The following is a 13482-nucleotide window of genomic DNA, read 5'->3' as shown; positions in this document are numbered from 1 at the left end:
TCCTTACTGTATACACTGACTCTGATTTTCAAACCGATAGAGATGCAAGAAAATCTACATTGGGATCAGTGCTCATTCTAAATGGAGGAGCAGTAGTGTGGAGGAGTGTGAAGCAAAATTGTATCGCAGACTCCACAATGGAAGCTGAATACACAACTGCATGTGAAGCAGCAAAGGAAGCAGTATGGTTAAGGAAATTCTTGAAAGATTTGGAAGTTGTTCCAAATATGCATCTACCCATCACCTTGTATTGTGACAACAGCGGTGCAGTTGCAAATTCAAAAGAACCTTGAAGCCATAAGCGGGAAAAGCACATCAAACGCAAGTACCACCTACCGGTAAATCGTACACCATGGTGACGTTGTAGTGACCCAGATACCTTCTGAGCAAAACATTGCTGATCCTTCTACAAAAACCCTCACGGTTAAAGTTTTTTAGGGTCACCTACAGAGTTTAGGTCTACAGTATTTCTAAACTAGGATAAGTGGGAGATTATGTTAAGCGTGAATGCCCTAGTTTATTGTATTCATATGTTTATTGTACTCATATGTAATATTAATTTCTCACAGTTAAATTCAGCATCGTTTGATCCTATTAGAAGTTTTAGTCCAAGTGGAAGTTTGTTGGATTTTATGTCCTAAAACTCGTAGTTTGTAATATCATATTCTTGTTCAATAAAGTTGTTATTGAAAATCTTTAGTAAAATTAAATTCTATATTCATGAATCCAATAAACTAAGGATCCGAGGCTATTAAGTTTAAGTTTGAACTTTATGTAGTGCCATAAATGTTAATCAAGTTCAAATATATAGCCAAAATGGTCTATAGTATATGAATAAGGTTGGGCGCCTTATTTTGGGGACACTATGGATGCGACCCATTTTGTAGTTAGTACAAATGATATAATCCTAAACTGTTCATGTGGAGACATGAAAGTGGAGGCATCCTATGTAAAGAGTTTACATAAGATTGAACTATGAAATAATCACTTTTTATGTTCTAAACGCCGTTTTATGTATAAAACTGACTATTTCGTTAATTGATGACTTAGGTAACTTAATCTTAATCTTGAGCTAACTATGAACTCCTGTTCACTCGAAATTATCCTTAGATCTGCATAGGTGAGGGCAGCTCATTATCGCTGGCCCAATAAGCCTTCCATTTCAGGGGTAAGATCAGGTGGATAGCTAGGAACATAGGGTGCAAGACGGAATTCACTCCTACCTGTTATAGGAATAGTAGATAGGTTGTTCCCTTTAGTACTGAATCCAAGTCTTGAACAAGGGACCCCACCCTCTCCTTGGCCCGATAGGGATTCGGTTTATAGGTTGGACCTTAAACCAATTGTTATTAGAGGATCAATGGAACTTAAAGAACAAGATGTAGTCTTGGGGGTAAAACGATTTTTATGACCCAGCCAAGATTATGAACAACCTGTGAAGGATTAGCTTACTAGTCATGGTTATATCATATGGCCACAAATATATCTATAGTGAGGGGAGTACAACTACGGGACTATAGTGGAATGACCTGTTAGTTAACGAATATTGATTAGCTCCGTCTAAAAGAGTTTTAGCCAGCTAATCTCGGATCATTGGGGCCCATGTCTATAGGTCCATTAGGTTTTCCTACTAGCTCATATAGAATAAACTTAGAACAGTATGATAGAATGATTCGAATTGTTCGAATTAGGTAAAGAGAGAGAAACCGACAAGTATATATGATATAATGGTCGGTTTTCAGTTTAGAGATACAGCTTTAATGATTAAATGTGATTTAAATATCAAGAATATGAATACATTCATATTCGGAATCTCGAAAATAATGGAAATGGTCAAAGATGTAAAAAGTCAAAGAATTGACTTTTGACTTTGAAAAGTTAAATTTTGACCGGCCTTATATTCAAATGTGATTTGAATTTCGAGAAAATGAATACGGATTCATGCTCGGGAGGTCACAATTAGTCAACACGGAAAAAATCATAAAAAGTCAAAATGTTGACTTTCGGTCATAATTTGACTTTGACAAAATGACCATTTTGCCCTTTGACTAAAGTTAGTGGGAAAATTTAAACTTTTGTTGGATAATTCCACTAACAAGATAGTGAGCTAGGTGTTAGCTTATAGTAGAGACATCAAACCCACTTAAATAATGGATTTTGAGGTGTTGGGTTTTTATGAATTTGTTTCATGCAATTTTGCATGGTTTTTTTTTTTATAAATTTGGGCTTTCAATTTGGATAAAAAAAAACTTTTTCTATTTTTGCCAAATTTAATTTTCAAAATTGGGCTGAAAAAAAAAACCCAACCCAAAATCAATCCATCTCCTATTTCCATCTCTTTCTCTCTCTCGATTTCTTCATCCATCAGGTCCCACAACCCGGTTCTGAGTCCAGAGTATAGTAGGTCAACTCTAGTGGTTGTCGGGTTCGTGTTCGGGCGAAGATAGAAGCGTTACGGGAGCTATAAAAGTTATATTATATCTCTTTTAATTTACAGTTTTTCCCTAAATTTGCATGCTATTTTCCTTGGAGTTAGAAGCAATTAGAGTGTAATTAAATCCTTATTCCATTGTGTATGTCTCGTGTTCCATCAGTTGTCTAATGATAATGCTGATGGTACTGTATTGGTAGACAATGGAATATCATCCTCTTCTCGACGAAGCTCATATGATTCCTTATATTGTCTGTCCACAGTCGTATCATTATAACTCACATTTTCAAACCCCATTCTAAAATTTTCGTCCTGATTCGATTTTAGCATTACAGATAACTGAAGTCTATTATTAAGCTCTTCCCAGAAACAAAAGAAGCGAACATCATCATCGTTCCTTATGTATTATGGAGGGACTTCGTATTCAAACTTATATTTAACTTTCATTATAAGATCAAACTCTAAAGAACTGACATTTGTAACCCTGTAAATGTGTGATTTCGTTCTTCATACTTCAATGTAACAGACACAATGATTCTTGTCAGCTCACCCTCAATATACGAACCTTTATTCTCATCTCAATCACCTCCATATCGAATAAGTAGACACTTTTCTATCATCCTACAAAGCAAGAGAACATTTGTCGTTAAGTTGTACAAGCAATTGAATTGTATTCTCGCTCTCCCCTACTCTCATTTTCTCTCTTAATCTCGCTCTCTCTGTTAATCTGGCTTCTCTCTTAATCTCGCTCTCTCTCTTACTCTTGCTCTCTCTCACTCTCGTTCTATCTCTTACTCTCTCCCCCCCAATACAAAATTTCGTAATTCTTAATTCCTACCTTTCCAGAAATAACACAACAAAAATAATGAAACAGACACCTAAATAATGAAACACCGTTCTAGAAAAGTCTTGTCTTGGAAATCCCCGTTCGAAAAATCTTCATTCAACAAAATACCGTCGAAAACCAGGGAAGCAATCATCGTTGAAATGGAGTTTAGAGTTTAAAGAAATTACCATTGTATAATGTTTAGATATTATTGATTTGAGGCTTCAGTCTTGAAAATTGTCAAATCATTCGTATACTGACGAGAAATCACATCAAACCAGGAAATTTAAAGCAAGAGCGAGAGTGTTTGATCAGACAAAAGCGAGACTTATAATGTGAAGCACTTGTAGGGGAATTTACATAATCTGGTATGACGATGATGTCAGCAGAGGGTCAATTGACATTAATTTAAAAAATGGTCATTTGACATTTTAGGCTAAAAAATGGGTCATCCGTTCAAATTTTCCAAAATTTTGATGTGCAAGTTGCAAAGCCGGTGTCAAGGATCGGTTTGATTGAACCGAGAGTATAATCGAGAGAGACTACAAGAGGGGAAAAAAAGAAAAAAAAAAAAAAGGAAAGGAAATAAAAAGAAAAAGATAAAAGAGAAGAAGGTCGAGGGGAATGAGCCAATGAGGGCGAGAAGAATGGCTAGTTCGCCAATCCTACATTGGCAAATGGGAGAAGGTAGATAATTACAGATGGTCAAACATAGACATAGGAAGGGGAAAATTCAAAGGAAATCTTAAGTATATAAATTGCGCGACGACGCTTTGCCGATACTTGTGGGTCCTAATGGAAGGTGTAGCGGCTGGCGTTGGTCTCGGCGCCGCAGAAGATGTTTCTTCTACCACTCTCTTTTCTCGGTTGAGCCATGCCGTTTCCCGCCGGTATCAGCACCTTCTTGATAGGTGTACCCCATACATCTTCTACCGTTGGATCGCCTGCTTTTTCATCGCCTCTATCTATGTCCTTCGGGTTTACCTCATCGAAGGATTCTACATCGTCTCTTACGGTCTCGGTATTTACATCCTCAATCTTCTCATCGGCTTTCTCTCCCCTCAAGTGGATCCTGAAATCCTGGATCTCAATGAAGGCCCTGCGCTTCCTGTCAGGGAATCCGACGAGTTCCGCCCTTTCGTTCGTAGGCTTCCGGAGTTCAAATTCTGGTGCGTCCAGGTTTCCCTTCCCATTTTCAATTTCAGCCATCGCGATGTCTTTGGATTGAATACTTTCTGATATATATGTGAACCATACGATCAGGAATTGGTTGTGTAATTATGAACTGTCGGGGTTTGCTTAAGCTGTAGGATATGGGTAATTGTTGGATTGGAGTCACAAGCTTGTATGTTAATAATTGGGGTAGGAATTCTTTTGACTTTTTACCCATAGGATGTGGATTTGATTAGGTTTGGTGCTCGGATCTCTAGATGAATTTCGCGTTTAGTATTTCATATGTTTGCTAAGTTTGATCTCATTTAGTTTTGAGCCTGACCTTTTTTTCAGAATCTGACTTGTTGAACGAGATTAAAGTTACAGGGGCTTAGTCAGAAGTCGGTGGATATTCGTATATTTATAATTTTATATGAACTTGGTATATGTTAAAGGGTTGCGCTTTCCGCTTCGGGTGCTAGACTCCTAGCTAGTTTTTTTACCTGTGCCATTGTCCATTAAGAGAACCTTTTGCTGCTCCCTCAACCCTTCGCCCAAGAAGTTATTCGATCAATATGGCTGTCACTTGTACGTCATTGGATTTAAGAGGAAAATTATAAATATTTGTATCCCAGTTGTAAGGTTGAGAACCATATTGAGTAATTTCTCTGCCATCTACAATTTGGAAAAAAACCAAAAATAAAGAAAAAAACATTGGTTATATTCCTTGTAACTTCAACCGAGCTGGTTGATACTCATGGTAAGCACCTAAAAAGTTCTGACCTATGAAGATGTATGATGTTTCATATAAAATATATTATTTTAATTATTGAGTATCTTAGCTTCATGATAGAACCTCGGGATTTTGTTGTTTCTTTTCACAATGTTTCTAATTGTTTGCAGTTTTCTTAACTTTGTTCTTAGCCTTCATCTTCCACATTTATACAATTTCCAGTAGCATTGCAGCTATTTGATAGGATCGTTCTTTAAGCTGTTAAACCTTGAATTTTATCCCCCAAAACAAAGATACACGGAAGAAAGTTTCCCATAATGCAATATCAGCAAATCATCTGTTTATTTGCATACTGATGGCATGTATTTAGTAAGCCTTGGTTCTACTTCTAATACAACTAAATGCCTAATCTACTCAACGTTCTTCATAAAAAAGGATATACACCATCAAATTTAATGAAATGGATAGAAGATTCCATAGACTTGATTGGACTTTATCCTTAATATGAAACTGTTTTCAGGTCCCTTTGTTATAATGGTGCATGGGATTTTTTTAATATGTATCTAATGGTTATCAGGGACCACAGTGTAGTTGCCTTGTCCAATAATTTTTCTTGTTTAAGCTTGTAGATCAAAATAGCCATTGAGAAAAAAATGCTAACATTTGGTAATGTTTCCTTCCTTTCCTCTTTGAAGGTACTCCATCACAAAAGCCTTCTGTATTGCTTTTCTGATGACATTCTTCAATGCATTTGATGTACCTGTATTTTGGCCTATCCTTTTATTTTACTGGGTGGTGCTGTTCACTCTCACCATGCGGAGGCAGATATCGCACATGATCAAATATAAATATGTTCCGTTCTCCTTTGGTAAACAGGTAAATTTCTATTCAGACTCTTTGTGTTTGCTCAGTTTTCTTAGTCTTCCACCCATCATGTCCATGCAACAAACTAACAATTTTCTCTACTTCTGATAGCGATATGATGGAAAGGTTGCTGCTCCAAGTGACACCAAGAGCCTTCTGAAGGATTGAACTCTTCGGGTAGATTAATAATAGTAATCATTCCTGTCAAGTAGGAGAACTGGTAAACTCTATTTATGCTGCTGTATTCTTGTTCACAGTTAGTTCGACATGAGGAGAAGGCGGTAAGAGATAATTGTAATGGAGATAAGTTAGGCTGATCATCTGTTGGTTCTTCATTTCCCTGATCTTTGTACTTCTTTGGATGTTCCTACGGAAGTTTCAGGAAGATAGTATGGGTCTGAATTGTCCCCTTCTCTCCATGACAGATATTTTTCAGTTGTAAAGATGGAAAATTGCTATAATCATCTGTAGGAAAAGCTAATTTAAAACCATCCAAAATCCTTTTGAGCTTGTTGCACGCGAAAAGCTGTCTCTGAAGAAGAAAGAAAAAGGGAAAATGATCAAGGCAGGTTTTGTTGACAAATAATTAATTTCAGATTTATCATAATGATTTTTTGCATTTCTTTTTAGTACATCAAATGGGGGTATGGGAATTTGAACCTTAATTTCAAATAAGGTAATACATGGCAATTGCACTTTGACAATAATTTTTGCAAGAGCTTGCTACATCTCTCTCCTTTTTAAGTTCAATAAATTATGATAGTAACTATAGAATAAGAGTAATTATATCATAATTAGGCACTATTCATTAGTACTTCACATTGTTAATGTCGTTGGAACCAATTGATAATTGAACGTGTTTAGTGGCTCAATACCGAACTTTAGTGTTGCAACCCTCTAGGCTTCTTATTTCCATAAGCTTTGATCTTTGCTTAGAATTTTATGACTACAATAACGGGTGTTTCGCTTTAAAGCAGAATGCCCTCTTACTGATACACTTATGTATCTCACAGCTTCAGTAGATCGATTAGCTCAGTTGATCTTTGGCGCACAAGTGCCTGATCAGTAAGTAATTATGCACTCTTTCAATGGTGGTTGCTTCTAGGCAAATCTCATGGTAGTCTCTGCAATCCTTGCTCCTTTATTACTTGGGGGCTTTAGAAGTTGTTTCTCTTTCAACGACGAAGCTTATCTCATTGATTTTCACCACTGTTATTTTGACTGTACCAAAGTCAACGGCTTTGGATAATATCCTCAATACAATACAAAAATTTATAAACAAGCTTACACAAAGAACTGAAAATATGATGGCAAATATAGAATAGCCGCCTAAGAAAGTGAATCTAGAATTTATGCCATTAGTTTAATTAGGTTTGACCATAAGAAAGACACCAGAAAAGTCATCTCATCTGGGGATTGTGCCACTGAAAATTTGAAGGCAACTCCATGATCAACATAATCAAAATGAAAACTTTCGTATTACAAATCCAATAACACAGTTCCATCAACAATTTGAACTTTTCAAGAAACTGGAAAACTGATCCCAAAAAGAATAGAGAGAAGAAGAAACAATCGTAAAACAGAAGCTTTTTATGAGATAGAGAGAGGGTAGGTTCTGAGTGGTGAGTCAATTTGGGGGCTTGTAATAAGCATAAACTCCATAGAAGGCTTGTGCAAAAGTAAGCAACAGAAGAACTACTGCTGCAACCAAAGAGATAATGGCCCATGGATTGCTGAAATAATTGTGTTTCAAAGTTGCTCTCCAAGCATTCCATCTATGGTTGTAGTAGCGATTGACATCCTCAGATAATTGGGAAAGATAGCTATTATTGATATCATAAACTACCTCTTGACAAAGACGATTGAAGAGCTCTGCAACTTCCTCATCACTACCAAGCCAATGCTCTATTATTCCGCAATAATGGAGGTAAGCAACATCTTCATGAGAATCGATTAGATTATCCATGAAAACCACATAAGAGGTTATATCGTTGCTGCAATCAAGATGACATTGTTCAAACGCTATTAGATTCAGAAACAATGACCTAGTTCCATCGTGAATCAATAGCCGTGGAATTTCCATAACCCCATTGTTGAAATTTATGTCCCAAAATCGATCTGTTTTCTTCTTCCGGAATCTAACCCCTGCTTCTTTCAGCTCTTTCACACAATGAATCAGTTGCTGCCTTCGTTTATCGGCAACCCGATTCGCATGAGATCGCCGTTTCATCCACACTTTCGGAGCTAATTTCGGGCCTGACCGAAGGAGACTTCGCCGGAAAACGTCGAGGCAATGAAGTCCGTCTTGATAACCTAGCGGGTCAAAGGCCGTTGCGTTTCCGAGAGAGGATTCTAATTTGTTTAAGCTACTTTTGGTTAAGGGTTCATCGTTTGGGGTTAATGGATCGAAGAATCTGAGTGCCAATTCGGCTACGAGTCCCTTCTGGTAGTGGTCACCCAGCTGAAGCCCTAGCAGCCGATCCAATACAAACAGAGGGAGCTGATTTTCAAGCATTATCATATCCCTCTGGATCGAATGCATTGAACCGCGCATTGCGAAGATTGGATCATTTCGAGGATACCCAAGTTGTTTGAATCCTTCTGCAGCTCCTCTGAAGAGTTCAAGCACAAAGCAACCATCCAACACCATCATTTCCACAAATTCATTGCTGCTAAAACTGAATGGTCCTTCATAACAATTACGGGCTCTTTCTTCAAGTTCTTTCATGGCGTCCAGATAAAGCTTTATGTCCTGCTTCGTTCTCTCAAGGATGTGGTAAAGTGACCGCCATTTATGGCGTTCCATTTGCCGGAGCCGACGCTTTCCATGGTGGTAAGGTCCTAAAGAGACAATCTGAGGAACAACAGCTTTGTCTTCTCCATCTTTCAGGTAGTGAGGGACCTTGTAAATGCAGAGCTTTGCCCATGAACTCTCTACTTCATCTTGATGAGCTTGGTTAAGCTTTTCCTTGATGGTGATAACCCATTCTGACTCGGGTGATTCAGGGTCTTCTTCAAGCTTTTGATCTTCATCTTCTATTATAACATGATGGGATTCTGATTGAATCTGTTTTAGTTCCTGGAGCTGGGGTTCTGATTTTCCAAGAGAATCAACAGAGTTAGCTGAAAGTGAGTTTCTGGGAAGTCCAGATTCTACCGTTTCTCTGAGCTTAAGGGTGATCAGGTACCAGCTTAATAACTCTTTATTGAACACAGCCACCATTTTTGTGCACAGACTGAAATTGTTAGACTTTGACTTGCTTTTGAAGAACTCTTATCCCCCAGAAACGAAAACACTGTACTTCAAACAAAGACAACTAGGACGTAATAATTAATGAGAGGAGGGAAATATCCAAATCATTGATGCTTTAAGTTTCCAATAGACGTGAAGCAAAGGTGTAGTGTAGATCATCAAAAACCAAATGGACCCATTTACATGGAAGGTTTATCTTGGATGTTTGGTGTGAATGTGATTTCATTGAAAAATCAAATTTCTATTCTTTAATTCCAATTCTGTTTTCCCTTGTGGATTTTTAACAGAAGTGCACGATTCTCCTTCCCTCTCTCTCCTCTTACCTTTGTAAATTGTATTATAATATCATTCATATGGAGAAGATGAAATTTTCCTGGAATTCAATTATTAAATATTGCGCCATCTTGCCACTCCACAGTTGACCCCAATGATGGCATCAGGTAGAAGCAATGGGCTAAATCATGAGAGGAAACTTGCTTCATTATCATAATTATTTTTGTGATAACACAAAAAGACAACTCCCATCTTAAATGCCACAAATATCATTAAACTGTTGAGGAACATTAATATTGAACCGAATCATTTACAAGAAGCACAATTTCTAAGTATAACAATAGGCTAAACTTCAGACCAACAGGAATTGAAACATCCAAGACATAATCAACTCCCATGAAACTAGAGGTAACACATGTCTCACAATCTCTCCGTTCAAGCAATGTTGATCTTGTTCTTCTCCCCAGCAGTTTCCAAACTTAAGTAGTATGATTTTGTTGGCTTCTTGTCATTCTTAACAGGATAAGATGCCTGCATTGCGATCCCACACTTACCATTGGTAGTATGCTTTACATTGCGCTCTAGCTTGAAGTAGCCATCCTCACCCCATCCTGTGCCCCATGAGTTCCTTACAAGCCAATAATCAACTCCGTTCTCTGTGCCGTATCCAACGGCGACGACGCCGTGGTCGAGAGCTGAGCCACATTTACCAGTGAATACACCCTGAAAAGTTGAATCACATATAATCAATAACAATGTATGGATTGAAGTGGACAGTTTGAAAAGGGTGTGAGCAGGGGAAGTTTGCTCACCGACTGGTAGAGTTGCAAAGCCAAGCCACTAGCTTCAATGGCCACGCTGACTGGCTGATGAGCAACGGCCTTCTTCAATGCTTCCTCATCATTGGCAGGGACATCCTCGTACCCGTCAATGCTAACGACCTTGGCATTTTTCTGAGAGAGAGATGCTGGGAATCAAAATCTGGCCAAATAAATAAAAGAGATGAGTGGAAAACGGAAGCAGAAATAATCTGACCCTGGTGGGATCGCATTGACCATCGAAGCCCTCATAAGGGTAATCTTCTTCAGTGTCCAAGCCGCCGTTGTCAATGATGAACTGGAAGGCATAGTCCATAAGGCCTCCATTGCAGCCTGAATTGTACTTTTTGTCACAGCTAACAAGTTCTTGTTCAGAGAGAGAGATGAGTTCTCCGGTGACGATCTGATTTATGCCTTCCACAGCTGCTATGGTTGAGAATGCCCAGCAGCTCCCTGTTTCCCCCAACAACACAAACATTTCACATTAGTTGGGTTCACTTGTTTCCAACAATAATGCGCTGTCGCACAACATTTAACACATGCTAAAATCTCCCCCACCTAATTTTTTTTATAATCGTCCAATTTAATTTATGTTCTTACATTTTTAGTGCAACAAATTCTTGTGTACGTCCACTGTCGGTTGTATAGATTGGTTTGATTTGTTAAAGAAAAACAAATAAGGAAGTTGCCCGGGTATTGTTAATTTGTTTGATCCAACATTCTTAGATTTAATTCCATTTTTTAACTAAATAATCCGACGTGCTCTTATACTATAGAAGATAAATATGAAATTTTTTCTCAAAATCAATTACCAATAATAGTACATATATTTTTAAAAGACATCTTATTATAAATTAGCTTACTATTTAACTTAAGTAATTAATTTGAGTTTTTCTAAGAGGAGATTTATCTTTTCCACTTTTAAATAATTAACCTTTTTTTAATTGGATTTTTATCAAACAAGAAAGCTCACTACTTTGCATCAGAAATCCAAAACCATCCTTCCTCCTTTTCTTGATCGTTGAGTATTATTTTTAAGAAAATAATTTTTCTTGTTTACTATATATAATGAAGGAGCATGGAATAGGCTGTGCCTATACAAATAAAGGACATAAAGATTATATTGAACTTTGAGAACACTTCAAAATGGATAGTATAAACTTTGTATCGATTGAGCTATATTCATATAGTTCACATTTTAAGACAATTTAATTATGTTTGTTAAGTCCTATATTTAATCAAAAGAATTGATCAGATGATTGAATCTTCAATATGTGTACTCATATGCACGAATAGTATGGACTCAAGCCCCCTCAACTTTATGCTCTGTATAGCTAGAAAACACGTTTACCAGACCCAAGTTTGAATTCTATTCCTTTGATTTATTTTTCAAATATCAATGACTTTATTAATCCAATGGTAAACGTGTCTAGCCCCTTAGACCCAAATTTGAATTCTATTCCTTTTATTTATTTTTCAAACTTTTCTTCCTTTAACAAAACCTTCTATTTTTGGAAAAGAACAATAATTACACACTAATCCATGCCAAAATACAGTTGTAAATAAAGAATGAAGTAATTGCAAATAAAGAAGGAAATAATCTAGAGTCAACTTCTTTAAATTACTTTTTTTTTTGTTTTTTTTCCAATAAAACTTCAACTCCAATAAATCTACAGTTTTTTTAATTTCTTCTTCAATTTCTTCTCTAGTTTGGAAGCTAAGTTTTTAATTTATTTTTCTTCTTTTTAAGTTTGTTGTTTTATTTATATGCATTTGGTTTTCATGTTTCATATCATTCTTATTTTTTTGTTTCAGTTTTTTATTTTATACTTATTTTATTAATTTTTAAAATAAGTTATAGATCTTAAGTAAAGATTTTAAACTTTTGTTGGGTCATTTAAGTTATTATATTATTGTTATTGTTTAAGTTATGATACTATTGTTATGTTATCAATTTTTTCTTGATTTATTATCATTACATTATTATAGATTTAATTTGAAATTTAAACTGAAAAACATTTTGAAAGAAAATCAACAAAATCGTAGAAGAAAAGTAATAATAGTGATGTAAGAAAGTAAATATATGAATTCTTAGAAAAGTACTCACTTCTAAATTATTTTTACTAAATTATAAAATCTCATCAACAAAACTTCTAGATGCTTATATTCGATATATTTTGAAATAAAAATACTTGAAGATGTGAAGTCAAAATCTTGTTTCAAGTTATAAATTTTAATACCTCAATCCGTTATGGCTATATTGAAGTTGGTGGGTGAGCATATGTATAAAAGAAAAACTCTAGATGTGTATTTGGAACTATAACTATTCTAAAACTATAATAACCACTTCTTATAATTACAGTTAACATTATATCAAAATAATCATTTACTATCGTATTTATTATTTGTTATTGTTTTTGCTAGTTTAATTTCATATTTTTTTATTATTATTTAATATAGTATCTACTATTTTCTTCTCGAACCAAATCTACACTTCAAATTCATATTATTATAACTCAAATAAAAATAATCTATACCCAAGATACAAACTATTACAATGACTATAGTAACCAACTCCATTCCTAAACGTCCAAAAATTCTCAAGAGCAGTTGGTATTTAAAAAACTCACCGCAACTTCCTTGATTTTTGACTGGAGCAACGGCGCCTCTGGCCCTCCAATCGAAAGATTCCGGCAACCGATCGCGGTTGTTGACGGCATATCGGCGGCTGGCGGTCTTGGCCTTCATGACTCGTCGAGCAGGGGGAGACCTGGTCCCCAAATACAGAGCCCGATACTCGTCGTTGGTCAAATCGGCGAACATATTCAATCCAACCTTATACGTCCGATTCTCGGAGTTATGATCATCGATAAATTTCAGATTCTCTTTGAAGATCTGAAACCTCTTCTCCCGTTCCTCGATTCCGTTGTAGGCCTTGCCGTGCTTCGCCAGCCACAGGTCGTAAATTTCTCTAACCTCACGGTCGCTCCGGGGGCTGAGGGCGGAGGAGGAAATGGAAAGGAAGAAGAATGAGAGGAGGGCGAGCAAAGTGGTGGCTGAGGCCATGGGGAAGGTTGCTTCAAGAACAGGGAAGATTGTTCGATTCCGAGTTATGAAGAAAGTGAGGAAGTG

The 13482-nt window shown here is 36.6% G+C and overlaps 3 protein-coding genes across 4 annotated transcripts; 1 reads left to right on the top strand and 2 right to left on the bottom strand.

Annotated features, from left to right (window-relative positions):
* The first annotated feature begins 3908 nt into the window (after positions 1-3908).
* Positions 3909-6629, top strand: LOC120072599 (protein RER1A-like). 2 transcript variants are annotated; one of them, XM_039024996.1, is made up of 4 exons: positions 3909-4426; positions 5838-6018; positions 6118-6183; positions 6264-6629. In XM_039024996.1, the coding sequence occupies exons 1-3, from the start codon at positions 4053-4055 to the stop codon at positions 6172-6174; spliced, it is 612 nt and encodes a 203-aa protein (XP_038880924.1). In that variant the 5' UTR covers positions 3909-4052; the 3' UTR covers positions 6175-6183; positions 6264-6629. The 2 variants fall into 2 exon arrangements, with proteins under 2 accessions (XP_038880924.1, XP_038880923.1); XM_039024995.1 differs by having other exon boundaries at positions 3912-4426; positions 6118-6625.
* Positions 6630-7336: 707 nt separating this feature from the next.
* On the bottom strand, positions 7337-9576 carry LOC120072596 (UPF0481 protein At3g47200-like). Its single transcript, XM_039024993.1, has one exon. It carries the CDS (start codon positions 9227-9229, stop codon positions 7634-7636), a length of 1596 nt encoding a protein of 531 aa, XP_038880921.1. The 5' UTR covers positions 9230-9576; the 3' UTR covers positions 7337-7633.
* Positions 9577-9783: 207 nt separating this feature from the next.
* Positions 9784-13482, bottom strand: LOC120072598 (cysteine proteinase COT44-like). Its single transcript, XM_039024994.1, has 4 exons — positions 12981-13482; positions 10568-10803; positions 10345-10485; positions 9784-10255 (listed from the first exon to the last, which is right to left on the bottom strand). Exons 1-4 carry the CDS (start codon positions 13414-13416, stop codon positions 9968-9970), a joined length of 1101 nt encoding a protein of 366 aa, XP_038880922.1. The 5' UTR covers positions 13417-13482; the 3' UTR covers positions 9784-9967.

The sequence above is a fragment of the Benincasa hispida genome, chromosome 3 (genome assembly GCF_009727055.1).
Source record: "Benincasa hispida cultivar B227 chromosome 3, ASM972705v1, whole genome shotgun sequence".
Classification (NCBI taxonomy): domain Eukaryota; kingdom Viridiplantae; phylum Streptophyta; class Magnoliopsida; order Cucurbitales; family Cucurbitaceae; genus Benincasa; species Benincasa hispida.
Note: the sequence above shows the minus strand (reverse complement) of the source record. Positions and strands in the feature narration are given on the sequence as shown.